We start from the raw sequence: 15015 nt of genomic DNA on the forward strand, positions 1-15015 counted from the left end.
AAGGCATTTTGCTCATTTTGTTCTCTTGTACATTCCTTTTTAAAAATGTATTTTATTAGAGAGAGAGAACACACATGTGTGCATAAGCATGAGCAGGATTGAGGGGGGGGAGTGGCAGAAGCAAAGGAAGAGAAAGACTCTTAAGCAGGTGCCACACCCAGCATGGAGCCTGATTTGGAGGCTCCATTTAGTGACCCTGAGATCATGACCTGAGCTGAAATCAAGAGTCAGATACTTGGGCAGCCCTGGTGGCGCAGCGGTTTGGCGCCGCCTGCGGCCAGGGGTGTGATCCTGGAGGCCCAGGGTAGAGTCCCACGTCGGGCTCCTTGCATGGAGCCTGCTTCTCCCTCTGCCTGTGTCTCTGTGCCTCTCTGTGTCTCTCATGAATAAATGAATAAAATCTTTAAAAAAAAAAAAAGAGAGAGTCAGATACTTAACTGATTGGGCCACCCAGGCAACCCTCTTGTACATTCCTACTAGAGTTCTGGTCACCAATTACTATATATACTATATCACACCAACAAGCAGTTCTCTGAACACCAGCTGGGTGTCCTACAATTCAATTAAATTCTGAAACTATCTACTGGAAGATAGCATTAGAATCCACAGGTTAAGGGCTTGGTCCTGTAAGACTGCCCCACCCATCCCACAGCAGAAGCCAGTCACAAGCCCACGTTACCTGTGCTACTACTACTTCATCATTGTCTTCTCTCTCTCTCTCTTTTTTTTTTTTTTTTTTTGTTACCTGTGCTTCTAACTAACTGGCTATAAATCAGAGGTTTCCATGACCCTCTCCTTGGGTTTGATTAATTTGCTACAGCAACTCACAGAACTCAGAAAAACATTTATGGAATCACCAGTTTATTAGGAAAGGATATAACTCAGGTACAGCCAGATGAAAGAGACACAAAGGGCAAAGTATGAAGAGAGGGGTCAGAGCTTCCATGCCCTTTCCCAGCATGCCAGCCTTTCTGCATCTCCACATGTTCACCAACCCAGAAGCTCTCCAAACCCTCTCTTTTTAGTTTTTAGGAGGCCTCAAAATGTAGGAATGATTGATTAAATCATTGGCATTATTGAACTCAACCTCCAGCCCCTCATCCCTCCCTTGGAGGTCAGAGGTTGGGCTGAAAGTTCCAACCCTCTAATGGTTGGCTCCACTGGCAATCAACTCCTATCCTTAGGTACTTTCCAAAAGTCACTTTATTAACATAAACCTTAACATAAATGTAGTAGAGAAGGACCTGTTATGATATAAGACACCCAATTCACCCATTTTACCCATTTGAGGAACTGAAACTAAAGACCAAATGTTATGACAAAAGATGCTGCCCTGAGACACAAACATTTACAAATAAAATGATACAATAGCTGAGATGTACTTAAAGAGAAAAAAGAGATGTTGCCATTTTCAGGTAATTCCAAGTTTTAGGGAGCTCTGAGCCAGGAACCTGGATGAAGATCAGATATATCTATTTCTCATTATAAGTCACAATATCATAAACCTTCACCCAGAACAATGACGGACACCTAGTTTTCTCTCAAAAATCAGCAGTCAGGGATCCCTGGGTGGCGCAGCGGTTTGGCGCCTGCCTTTGGCCCAGGGCGCGATCCTGGAGACCTGGGATCGAATCCCATGTCGGGCTCCCGGTGCATGGAGCCTGCTTCTCCCTCTGCCTGTGTCTCTGCCTCTCTCTCTCTCTGTGACTATCATAAATAAAAAAATAAAAATAAAATATTAAAAAAAATCAGCAGTCAGGAAGTTCCAAATGAACTCTTTGTTCTAGAGAGTCGAGTTTTCTCCCTGTCAATGAAAAAGAATGCAGATGCCAGAAATCAAATACCCACTACTTGTCCTTCTGTCTGGGCCTTAAAATAATTGAGATTTAACTGGGGGGCACTTTTGCATATAATTAAAGAGTGACACTGAAGTCACTGGCGAGTCAGAGGGGGCTGTTCTCTCCCAGAGCAAATATAGGTCCTACTTCTTACTACATGCTGGAGGGAACCTGTTCTGTAATTATTGGATGTCCCATCCTTTCATCCATAGTAGGCCTTCCTGCCTTGTGGTCTTTTCATGGGGCTGTGACGTGGCATTTGTGACACTTGGACTCAGTCTAGATTGTTTACAGAAGTAGTTCTCAATTGGGGCCATTTTACCCTTCAGAGGACATTTGGTGCTGTCTGCAGACATTTTAGGTTGACAGTTGAGAATGAAATGCAATTGGCGTCTAGTAGGTAGAGACTGTAGATGCTGAGAACATCCTTCAATGCACAGAATAGCCCCCCCAACAAAAAACTTTCTGGTCCAAAATGTTAGTGCCAAGGTGGAAAAATCCTGGTTTAGTGTAACATTAATAATAATTGGTAGCTGGCATCATTGACTTTTGCTATGTGCCAACTCTTGCAGTATATACTTTACAAGCACCATCTCAATTTCCAAATTGTCCCCGAGAAATGAGGGCTATTACAATCCCCATTTTACAAATAAGAAAACTGAGGCTCAGAGAGGTGGGTTCAATTATCTATGGTTACACATCTTAGTAGGGATAGAGTCAGGATGCATACCCAAGTCCACCTGGCCTCAAAGTCTGTACTTTTAGCCTCTGCTCTGTGTTGGAAGTTGCTCTGCCCACCAGTTGGAAGTTGAGGGGGTGTAACTAGGCCTCTCTGGGTGTGCCTAAATTTATCTGCTGCCTCCATGGACAGGAGGCTGAGCGGTGAGCCTTCAGAGGGGTCTGTCCACTCAGTCAAGGCTTGGCTATTGGCCAGAGAGGAGATTTTTCTTCCCTGAGTTGTCCTAGCCTGTCTGGTCTCATGCTCTCTGCACTGCAGTACAGTACTTGGCTCTAAGGCTCAGGTTCCCCTGCCAGCCCCAGGCTGGTGCCAGACCTTCTCCATGGGGAGGAAGCTTCTGGATTCAGACTCAGGCCTTATGCACTCTTCCATGGAGCCCATCCTTTCTGGGCAGCAGTCCTTGAATCAATTATGGGAGCTTCAAGGTCACATCTCACATATCCTTTCAGGTAAGGGAGACTAGGGCTGCTAGGTTGGTGACAGAACTGGTCCAAGAAAGGGCTGGAGATCCCAGAAAAGCCTTGAAAAGTGATTGGTGGACAGGGCTGGGAACAGTGTAATCTTAGACCAGTGGCAAGTAAAGGTGGAGCAGGCTGTGGTCTTTCTAGCCTGTTTGTAGGAGGGTGGAGCTCCAAGCTCTGCAAGGAATCCCTCCGCCTGTTTATGAACAATCTCAACGGGCTTTCTGAAGGCTCTGGGAAAGTGTAGTGGCTTAAATACAAAGGTAGTTTGTCCAGGGAAGATCAAGACGGTCAAGGACCGGTTTAGGGTCAAGTGTGAGAGGAAGCAATATTGAATTTGTTTGAAATATCCATCCATCCATTCATCCAACATATTTGTAGGGAGCTTCTGCCAGGAGCCAGGGATACTTACAGTTTCCAGGAACATGCATCATCTGTCTTTGTCTGGGGAAACGGGCAGTTCAGAGGTTCCATCTACTTTATGTGACTGCGGAGTCAGCCCAGCTTTGTCATTTCTGAACAGTATAACTTTAGGCAAGGGACTTCACATCTCTGAACCTTATTTTCCTCATCTGTGTAATGGAGAGAACAGCAGTTCTTGATATCCACCCCATAGAATTGCGAGAAGTCAATGAGGCAATGAGACAATGTGTCCCAAATGCCTGGTATATAATAAGTTCTCAATACATAACAGCAATAGTTACAATCTTTTTGGACCTTGGTTAGGTCTTTAGATGCATTATTTAATATAATCCATTCCACCATCTTATGATGAAGGTATTATCTCCATTTAAAAGTCAGGAACCGGGATCCCTGGGTGGCGCAGCGGTTTGGCGCCTGCCTTTGGCCCAGGGCGCGATCCTGGAGACCCGGGATCGAATCCCACGTTGGGCTTCTGGTGCATGGAGCCTGCTTCTCCCTCTGCCTATGTCTCTGCCTCTCTCCTCTCTCTCTGTGTGTGACTATCATAAATAAAAATTAAAAAAAAAAAGTCAGGAACCTGGGGCACCTGGGTGGCTCAATTGAGCATCCAACTCTTATGTCAGCCTAGGTCATGAAATTGAGCCCCTCTCGACCACACAGGGTCCGTGCTTGGTGAGGAGTCTGTGCCTCTTCTTCTCTCTCTCCTTCTGCCCCTCCCCCAGCACACATGCTCTCTAAAATAAATGGATGAATCTTAAAAAAAAAAAAAAGAAAGAAAATGCATATTTTTCAGGCTTAGAAGATTTTTCAAGCAAATTTAGTAGCTTGAGTGGAATAAAGTGAGTTGCCCAGATACATGAGGCTATGGAACTCCAGGTGGGCCAATTCAAGTGGGCTTGGGCTCTTCATTCCAGGAGTTTGGGTTATTCTAGGGCAATTGTTCTTTATGTATGTTGAGTTAAAGTCCTTTGTACATCTGATGGAAGCTATAGATCCTCTCCTTGGAAAAATGCCTGTGAGCCAACACACATTTTATGCATAATTCTAGGGGGCTTGTAAAACTCATCCATGGACCCCCTTAAAAAACCCTCCTCTTAGGGTGGCATTTCCCAAATTGCGGACCATATCACTAATGGTCTCCAAGATTGGTTTAGCAATATGAGGACAAAATGTTTTATATTCTAATATATCTATTCATGTTTTATAATTACCTTCCATTTATGATAAATGAGACTGGCTTCTCATTTATGCATTTGCCTTTTTTTTTTTTTTTAGATTTTATTTATTTATTCATGAGAGACACAGAGAGAGAGTCAGAGACATGGGCAGAGGGAGAAGCAGGCTCCTCACGGGGAGACTGATGCTGGACTCAGTGCCCATACATTTGCCTTTTTAAAAAATACTTATTTTTGGGTGCCTGGGTGGCTCAGTGGTTGAGCGTCTGTCTTTGGCTCAGAGCGTGATCCCAGAGTCCTGGGATAGAGTCCTCTATTGGGCTCCTTGCATGGAGCCTGCTTCTCGTCCTTCTGCCTGTGTCTCTGCCTCTCTTTCTCTGTGTCTCTCATGAATAAACAAATAAAATATTTTAAAAATATATACTTATTTTTTAAAAATAGAGTGTAATTAAAGAAAAACATTGAATAGTAGTAGAGGTAGGGTGCCGGTATAGCAAAAATCATGAAGATGATTTAGGAAACTTCTCGGGGGTTTCTACTTGGTGAAGTCATACTGCATTTGGTCCAGTGTCATCTGAGCTTCCAGAGGACCCTGAAAATGACCTATTCTGGGGTTTTCTAAATCTGATTAGATGGTTCTCATCAACCAAGAATGAGGTTGAGTCTCCAGTTTCTCCCCTTCCCAGGGAAATCCCCTGGTGTCTATGATGAGTTGTCCCCTCCTTGCTGCCAATCAGAACTACACCAGATATTGTCTTTCTACAGCTCGAAGTGTAGGCATTTTGGTGCTATATCCATTCATTTATTCAGCATTCATTCAGCAAACATTATGTGCCAATTAGCAAGCACAGACCACACTCTATTTCACTCCTAGAAAGTATAAAATCCCTGGCACCTGACGATAAGCCAGTCTGTCTAATGTGATAGAGTACCAGATTTGGAGTCAGACCAGGCTCCATAACTAACTCGCTGTGTATTCATGAGGTCCTTTTCCTTCTGTAGTGTTATTTTTCTGATAACATTTCCATCACTATTTTCCCCCCAATAGCAAATACTTATTTTTCCATACAAATTCTTCAATTCTCCCAGCATCAACTGGGTGTCCAACAATTCTTTTTTTTTTAAGATTTTATTTATTTTATTTATTCATAGAGACACGGGGGGGGGAGGGGGCAGAGGCACAGGCAGAAGCAGGCTCCATGCAGGGAGCATGACGTGGGACTCGATCCAGGGTCCCCAGGATCAAACCCCGGGCTGCAGGCAGTGCTAAACCGCTGTGCCATCGGGGCTGCCCAGATGTCCAACAATTCAATTCAATGCTATCACTGATTCCCAGCATTAGCACAGACCCCAGTGGCTATGGGCTCAGTCTCATAAGATTGCCTCCACTTTAGGACCACCTGGGTGGCACAGCGGGTTGAGTTGCCAGCTCTTGTTTTTGGCTCAGGTTGTGATCGTGGGGTTGTGAGATCAAGCCCCATGTTAGGCTCTAAACTCAGAGTGGCATCTGCTTGGGATTCTCTCTGCCCCTCCCCCCATAAATAAATATATATATTCTAAAGACTGCCCCCACTTCAGATGTCCCTGCAAATGAGGTTCCCAGGCTGCCTTCACTTTGCCCAGCTGACTAAAAATTTGAGGGTTCCCATGTTGGCCTCCTGAGGTTTGATAATTGTATAGAACAACTCACAGAATTCAAGAAATACTCTACTTACAATTATAGATTTATTATAAAGGACAACTGAGGAACAGCCAAATGGAAGAGATGCAAAAGGGGGTGGTGGTACAGAGTTCCCACTCCCTCCCACCACCACCAGGGGTGCCACCCTCACAACACTTCATGGTTTGGGAGTTTTTATGGCGATCTCATTACATAGGCATGGCCACTGGAGATTGGATTTAATCTCCAGTCCTTCTCACCTCCCAAAAGGTGAGGAGGTAGGGAGGGTCAAGGAGGGAGAGAAGTCTGGGAAAGGGAGTGGAAAGTTTTAAACTTCTAATCACAAGGTTGGTTCCTCTGGTGACTAGCTACCTAGATATGTCAAGCTATCCAGCCCCCCTCCCGCAAAACAGTCACCTCATTGGCATAAACTGTGGTATCAGTGGTTAATAGAAGCTCATTATGAATAACAAAAGATGCTCTTATCACTCAGAAAATTCCAAGGCTATTTAGAACTCTGTGTCAGGAAACTCTAGACAAAGATCAAATGTATATGTATATATATATATATATATATGTATAATATATTTTTTTATACTAGATCTTCTCTGAGTATGTCTTCTGGTTGCGAAAAGAGAGTATTCAGCTGGATGAGAGTACCATAGGCCATATCTAGACTACACTGTATTTTATTTTAAATATTTTATTCATTTCACTAAGAGAGAGAGCAGAAGCAGGAGGTAGTGGCAAAGGGAGAGGGAGAGCAGGCTCCCCACCGAGTAGGGAGCCCTGATCCAGAATCAGGACCCGAGCCAAAGGCAGATGCCCAACTGACTGAGCTACCCAGGCACTCTGCACTGTATTTTTAAAAATCAATTTATGACTAACATTTAAAAGTGCTATTTCTCTCAAAAAGAATCCAGATGTCTCATCCCTCTTGAAAATCAGAAGATTTAGCAACATCGGCTCAGCATTCCCAAATGGCAACATCTGCATGGCACCTTTAAAGGGGCTTTTCTAGTGCACCTGGGTTGCACAGTCGGTTAAGTGTCCAACTCTTGGTTTTGGCTCAGGTGGTGATCTCAGGGTACTGGTATCAAGCCCTGTGTCAGGCTCAGTGTGGAGTCTGCTTGAGATTCTCTTCTCTCCCTCTGCCCCTCCCCCTGCTCATGCTCTCTCTCAAAATAAAAAAAATAAAATCTTAAATTTTTAAAAAATTTTTATTTTTTTAAAGATTTTATTTATTTGAGAGAGAGAGCATGAGTAGGGGGAGAGGAGCAGAGGGAAAAGGAGAGACAGTCCCAAGCGGACTCTGCACAAGCACAGAGATCTCATGATTGTAGCCGAAACCGAGTCCATATTTAACCGACCACACCACCCGGAATCCCAACATCATCCCATTTCAAACTCCTTTTCTCCAAAGTTATAAATAAGAAAAAGGCAGACTGTCAACTTAGCTAAATATGTTAATACTGAAGTTAAGAGGATGGATTTTAGGGGCACTTGGATGATTCAGTTGGTTAAGCATCTGCCTTTGGCTCAGGTCATGATCCTTTTTTTTTTTTTTTAAGATTTTATTTATTTATTCATGAGAATACACAGAGAGGAGAGAGAGAGAGGCAGAGACACAGGCAGAGGGAGAAGCAGGCTCCATGCAGGGAGCCTGACATGGGACTCGATCCCAGGTCTCCAGGATCACGCCCTGGGCTGAAGGCGGTGCTAAACCGCTGAGCCACCCGGGCTTCCCCCCCTTTTTTTTTTTTAAGATTTTATTCAGGTCATGATCCTGGAGTCCCATGATTGAGCCTAAGTTGGGCTCACTGCTCAGCGGGAAGTCTGCCTCTCCTTCTTCCTCTGGCCTTACCCTCTTCTTATGCTCTCACATGCGCTCTCTCTCAAATGAATTTTAAAAAACGGATTTTTAAATCATCCAGACCTGGAACTTATTATTTATTAACAATGTAACTTTGAGGGGCACCTGGGTGGCTCAGCGGTTGAGCTTCTGCCTTCGACTCAGGGCGTGACCCTGGGGTCCCCGGTCAAGTCCCAAATTGGGCGCCCTGCAGGGAGCCTGCTTCTCCCTTTGCCTGTGTCTCTGCCTCTCTCTCTGTGTCTCTCATGAATAAATAAATAAAATCTTAAAAAAAAAAAACAATGTGACCTTGAGAAAGTCAATTTCCTAATCTGTTAAATGGGGATATAAGACCTGGTAATTTTTTTTATTTATGATAGTCACACAGAGAGAGAGAGAGAGGCAGAGACACAGGCAGAGGGAGAAGCAGGCTCCATGCACCGGGAGCCCGACGTGGGATTCAATCCCGGGTCTCCAGGATCGCGCCCTGGGCCAAAGGCAGGCGCCAAACCGCTGCGCCACCCAGGGATCCCAAGACCTGGTAATTTTAATTCAATGCATAATACAGATTCAATGCAGACACTGAATTAGATGTTGAAAGTCGCAGTAGTGAACAAGATAGGGACAGAGAGACAATAACCAAGCAAATAAATATATGAGAGAATTCTTCTGAAGGAATAAATGAAGCAAGTACAGTGGAAATATAAATGTTGCAGAAAGTCACTGAAGGATGGCGGTAGTGACAAATAGAAATGGGAGGTCAGGGAAGGTGGCATTTGAGCTGAAATCTAAATAAGCACACAGCTATGCCAAAAGGAAGACGGGAGGAAAGCGTCCCAGGCCCAGCTGTTGTGAGGAGTAACTGAGTGAATAAAAGCACTTGGTGGTAAACAACCACTCAATAAACAGCTGCTATTCTTTTTTTTTTTTAAAGATTTTTTATTTATTTATTCATGATAGTCACAGAGAGAGAGAGGGGCAGAGACACAGGCAGAGGGAGAAGCAGGCTCCATGCACCGGGAGCCCGATGTGGGATTCGATCCCGGGTCTCCAGGATCGCGCCCTGGGCCAAAGGCAGGCGCCAAACCGCTGTGCCACCCAGGGATCCCTACAGCTGCTATTCTTATTAAGGCATATACTTTCTTCATTCCTTCTGTTCAAACAAGGAGAAGCTGGGCAAGCCATAGATCTATTTATTCATGAGAGACACAGAGAGAGAGAGAAAGAGAGAGAGAGAGGCAGAGACACAGGCAGAGGGAGAAGTAGGCTCTATGCAGGGAGCCCGATGTGGGACTTGATCCTGGAACTCCGGGATCACGCCCTGAGCCAAAGGCAGTCGCTCAATCGCTGAGCTACCCAGGCATCCCAATTATATATATATACATATATATATAATTGAATATATATATATATAATTGAAAAAAATATATATGAAAAGTAAATGTAGGGGCATCTGGGTAGCTCAGTCAGTTGAGCGTCTGACTCAGTTTTGGCTCAGGTCAACATCTCAGGGTTATGAGATAAAGATTTCCTCTTCCTCCCTGCCCCCATCCCTCCTACTTCAGAACCCTGGGCTCTTTCTCTCTCAAATAAATACATCTTTTCTGAAAAAAGTAAATATATAAATATATTCATGAAAAGTAAAGGCCCCCAAGAAAAATTCAGGCTCTGGCCTTGTAAGGAGATTCCACAGCTCTGAATCATACACCCAAGTCAGGTAGAAGCACTAACCCAGCCTCACCCCTGTCACCAACCCAAGTTCTTCCTCCATACATCATACAGAACTGTTTTAACTCCTGAAACTTGTAATCCCTGCACTGGAAACCTGGAACTGGGAAAAGCTTCTTCATTTTATTTAATTGATGTGCATATGTTGTACCCGAGGTTCTTCTTATTATTCCCTTCTGTTTCTCTTTGGAGTTGTGTGCCTGTCTGGTCCCATCGTTGTAAGGAGCTCTGGGTTAATGAGAGTAAGTGGTCAAGAAGGAAAATGCAGAAAAGTAAACAGAAGGCTTCTATTTGCATGATGAATTTGGTAGTTTGCTATTAAAGTGCAAACATACATTATAGGCATTTTAGAGTTGGTCAAAATCTTGCTGTGACTCTTAGGACAGTTCCATAAGCTGATAGTTTTCCATAAAATGCATTGAGCACTTAACTACATGTCACACATTGCGCTGAGGAACTTCAAAAGCATCTGTTCCCTTCATATCCCCTTCACGGATAAGTAAACTGAGATTCAAAGTGCTATGCTAGTAAATGACACTGCTGGGATTTAAATCCTGTTCTGACCCTGCTCCCCAACTTTCCAAGACCTAGCTTTTTAAAAGATTTTATTTATTCATGAGAGACACACAGAGAGAGGCAGAGACATGGGCAGAGGGAGAAGCAGGCTCCTCACGGGGAGACTGATGCTGGACCCAATCCCGGGGCCCCAGGATCACACCCTGAGCCAAAGGCAGACGCTCAACCAAGAGCTACCGAGGGGTCCCCAAGACCTAGTTTTTTTAACTGCTTAGTGGTAAGTCTCCTAAAGCTAGAGGAAAATACTTCTGAGGGATGCCTTTCTATCCATTAGGGTACTTCCACCCTAGAGATAAATCCCCAACCAAGAAACTCCCACATTGGAAAGACTGCCTCATCGTGCAGCAAGAAGCCCCACCCTGGACACATACACACACACCCGGGATCAGAACTCCCAAATCCACCCAGATGTAACCCTGGCCCCTTAGAGAAGTCTTAGTTGCCCAGCAGGGTAAGGACAAGCCCCCCCACTCCATTCCCTCCCCACAAGAAGACCGGCTACATAATTTGCGGGACCCAATGCAAAATGAAATGTGGGGTCTTTTGTTTAAAAAAAAAATTAAGAATTTCAAGAATGAGAGTGCTGAGCATTAAACCAAGCCCTGGGGCCCCTCTTCTACGAAGGCCCTGGTCACTCGACGATAAGGCCGGCCCTGCTTCAGAGATAACCCTTCCAGGGAAGCGATTGGCTACCTCAGAATCCCTAAATCCTTTGGACCCGGGGTGCAGGTGGGGAGTACGTAGGGCACCCAACTCCCCAATATATTCGAGAACACACCCTGGGATAACTTTCGAAAATTGGGGAGGCACTTCTCTTGGCGTGGGCACAAAGTAGCCTCCAACCCCTCCAGTCTCTGGGTGGTCCTCGCGACCCCGCCCAGCTCCACCTTCGGGGTATGTGGGCCTCACCGCGTGCTACCCATTGCCGGGGCAACCGACGCCGCGAGAAATGCATTGTGGTCTGCAACAAAATGCAGGAGAAAGATCCTGAGGGAGCCATTGAGTCCATGGACCAATGGGAGAGTCGTGGGGGCTGCGTCAAGCCAATGGGGACATGCCGCGGGGGGCGGGGTTGGCAGGAGCAGGGCGGGGCCTAGGCACTAGGCGGCGGCGGCTGGCGTGGGGCTCCTTAGATGCGCCACGGCTTCGGTAGCGACCGTAGCTTCAGCCGGGTCTGAGCGTCGCCAGCCCCTCCCCCAGGAGACCGTTGCAGTTGGCCGCCCCCTGCTCCTCGGTGAGAGACTCGGGGGCTGCGGGGGCCCTCGCTGCCTGGTTACTTCCCCCGCTGGACTTGTCCCGCCGTTCGGTCCGCGCGGCCCGCGCTTTCTGAGAAGTGGGGCGGGGGGCGGGAGGAGCGGGAGGAGCGGGCTGGGGGAGCTGGCACCTTGCGGGCGCAGCTTACACCACAACTCCTCACACCTTGCCCGGGCCTCGCCCCCCAGGTAACCATGTGCGACCGAAAGGCGGTGATCAAAAACGCCGATATGTCGGAGGAGATGCAACAGGACTCGGTGGAGTGTGCGACTCAGGCGTTGGAGAAATATAACATAGAGAAGGACATTGCGGCCCATATTAAGAAGGTGAGAACAGGGCGAGGGTGGGGGGCTCGGGCCGTTTGCGCACAGCCGGGGCGAGTCACAACTTAGCCCTTCTTTCCGATCCTGCGTCCCCAGAGCGTTTGGCAGACATCCTTGGAAGCACGCAGGGCAGCTCTCGTGTAGAGGTTTCCAGAAAGGACGCAGATGAATTTTGCGCTCCTGATGAGAAGACCAGACCCTCTGCGCCTGAAGTTTTTTTATTACCTAGCTCCGCAGGGGGAAAGCGCCACCTAGCAACGGTTTCTAGGATCAGGGAGCAGCGGTTCCCCCTTCTTCTGCATGATTCCTGCGCGGAGGATCCATCTGGGTGTTGGGGGTGGGGGTGGGGGCTGCGTAGGTGTTTCCAGCCGGGCCAGAGAGAGATCTTGCCAGCCTTCGTTAGTCGGCAGTTGAGGGAAAGTGGGTGGTAGTGGTGGTTAGGGGGCTGGGGTGAGGGCTTGGTAAATGGCAGTCTGTAGAAAGCTGGCAGGACTGCCAATTTCTCCGAGCTGTGTTTTCTGGAAGGGAAGGAAGCTGGCAGCCTAAGCCGTGGGAGGGTTCCCAGTTGAGAATGGGGAGATGAGACTTCAGATGGAACAGAAACACCTTTTTTGACAAATGCAGCAGTGGGTTTCTCTAGCTTGTAAGAATGTTATTCCAATTCCAGTAGATGTAAAAGATGTTCGCGCTGCATACAATATGAGAGCTGACTTTTGTGTAACTCCTCACAGAGAATTTTAAGAATTACATGAAGATTAGCTTTAGCCCCTGCCCTAGTCACCTAGTGAAGAAATTATCACAGGTGTTCTAGTTCTCAGAGTGTCTTTGGCTGAGGAAATAGGGAAAGTTCCTGCAATTTGCTATGCTTGTGTACCAGGTGATAGATTAGCACCATTAGGTTAGATGTGGAAGAGAGGGCTATTGAAATTATAATTAAGGATAGAATCTGACCTGGTGGCTCTCAGATTCTGCTTCTAGCATTCTTTTTGTAGGAACAGTGGATTCCAGGGTATCTTGTGCCGTTTAAATTTTGATCCACAGTGGTTTAGATGCTGATTGAGGCTTTGCCCTTTTGTTTTTAGTGATATTGGCATGCAGTTAAGGAATGGGGTATTTTGGGCTAAATATTTACCATTTGGATTTTGTGGTGTGCGACCTACAGTAGGATAATTTTCTGTTTACACATAATGTGATAAACTAAACCTATTATCACCTACTGTCAATTATTGAGCTACCATAGGAGCTATGAAGGTGAAATTACCATGTTAACAAAGTGCCCTGTCTTTGAGGCTGCCCTTTCTGCCTTTTACCTCCCCAGCCCCCATTCTCAGCTTAGCTCAGACTGCAAGTATGTGTGCATTAATGCACTATGTAGGCGACTTGGAGCTGGGGAACATTCTTTCATGCTAAGAATTTGCAGATGCTAACGTTCCTCCTTTCTTACCCCTACAGGCTCTGCTTATCTAGGAGGCAAACTCTGACCTCTGGTTTAGCACTGAAATTCTAGTATTCTCTTTTTCTTTCCCCTTCTCTCCCCCAACCAGGAGTTTGACAAGAAGTACAACCCCACCTGGCACTGCATCGTGGGGAGGAACTTCGGTAGTTATGTGACACATGAAACCAAACACTTCATCTACTTCTACCTGGGCCAAGTGGCCATTCTTCTGTTCAAATCTGGTTAAAAGCATGGACTGTGTCACACACCCAGTGATCCATCCAAAACCAAGGACTGCAGCCTAAATTCCAAATACCAGAGACTGAAATCTTCAGCCTTGCCTAGGGGAACACCTCGATCTTTGAACCTTTATTGTGTTGTTTTGTACAGGGCATTCTCTGTACGAATTTGTTGTGGTTATAAAACAATTAGAAAAACAGCTTACATTTGTATTTATTTTCTATTCCATACCTCTGCCCCATGTTTTTTCTCCTCAAAATCCATTCCTTTCCAAATAAATCTGTTGGAGAAGTGTGTGTTAGTTACGATTTGTTCACATCTAGGGTTGAAAATGGCCTATCACTTGATCTTGAGCAGGTTACTGGGTTTCAGGCCTTGCAGTGTGAGTTTCCGTGGGATATAATAGACTAGCCTATTCATAGTGCTCTTGAGTCCTTAATCTCCCCTCCTGCAGCTGTCCGTGCATGGAAGCATACTGCTTAGAAGTGCATGTTGAGAAATGCATGGCAGAGAAACCTTTGGATTAAATCTTATTACTAATCTGATAAATACTATCCTTAAGTGCTTGTTTTGTTAAAAGATGCTGTAGAATGTTCTGGACTTTTGGGCCTCAGGTAGTACTGATGAATATGTAGAACTTTATGAAAGCTTTTTATGGCTATAAAATAAGCCAAAACAAAGTTGAGCTAATGAGAAGTTTGCTGGGCTCTAGGTTGTTTGCACCTGCCCCCTTTTCCTGCTTTTCCCAAAAGGACAAAGATTAAAAGTGGTCTTAAAAGGGAAAATGAAAGTTTTTGAGCAGCAGCCCTCCATGTGATTCCAATAAAGTCTTTGCAGGAATTTAAACGTGTAAGCCTGCTGTGCCGTGCTTTAACTAGCTGTGCTTAGAAACACCCATTAACAATGAAGTGTGAATTGAACCTTTCATTAAAAGACCCAATTAAAGCTGTGGATAAGTAATCTTCGTTAAAGGTTTCCTGCTATCAATTTTAAGAAGACTTAAGTCTTCTCTATGAAGAAAAGCAAATATAGCAGACTTGGCTTTTGTAGGCATAAAGGAAACCTGCCAGAGGCTGAAACAACCCACACTTCTCTTGGGAAGTTGTAAGGAAAGCCCTGGCTTTCTAGTTCTAGGTTTTCAGTGTTCACGTGAGATAAGGCTTTTTGTTTCAAACTTTGGATCTGTGAGATGCAATCAGGATTTCTGAGCAGCCAAACTACTGCTACACAGAAGGGGAGGATGAAATGACTCCATCTTAAGAACAGCGTTAGGTTGTAACATCTTGGGGAGATTATAATTACCAGGTTTGG

At 45.6% G+C, this 15015-nt stretch overlaps 1 protein-coding gene and 1 long non-coding RNA gene across 3 annotated transcripts in view; one reads left to right on the forward strand and one right to left on the reverse strand.

The window, feature by feature from the left end:
• DYNLL1 (dynein light chain LC8-type 1) overlaps positions 1–13998 on the forward strand; it is a 31747-nt gene extending 17749 nt beyond the window's left edge. Inside the window, exons 1-3 of one of the 2 annotated variants that reach the window (XM_077875921.1) lie at positions 11527–11686; positions 11895–12032; positions 13574–13998. In XM_077875921.1, coding sequence (XP_077732047.1) covers positions 11901–12032; positions 13574–13711 — 270 coding nt within the window. In that variant the 5' untranslated portion in view covers positions 11527–11686; positions 11895–11900 and the 3' untranslated portion in view covers positions 13712–13998. Of the gene's footprint in view, positions 1–11526; positions 11687–11894; positions 12033–13573 lie in introns of those variants that run through there. The other variant, XM_077875922.1, reaches the window with a different exon arrangement.
• On the reverse strand, positions 841–11432 carry LOC144299984 (uncharacterized). Its single transcript, XR_013366649.1, has 3 exons — positions 11231–11432; positions 3451–3610; positions 841–1804 (listed from the first exon to the last, which is right to left on the reverse strand). It is a non-coding gene; the product is annotated as an uncharacterized LOC144299984 (long non-coding RNA).
• Positions 13999–15015: the final 1017 nt, after the last annotated feature.

The sequence above is a fragment of the Canis aureus genome, chromosome 27, assembly GCF_053574225.1.
Source record: "Canis aureus isolate CA01 chromosome 27, VMU_Caureus_v.1.0, whole genome shotgun sequence".
Classification (NCBI taxonomy): Eukaryota; Metazoa; Chordata; class Mammalia; order Carnivora; family Canidae; genus Canis; species Canis aureus.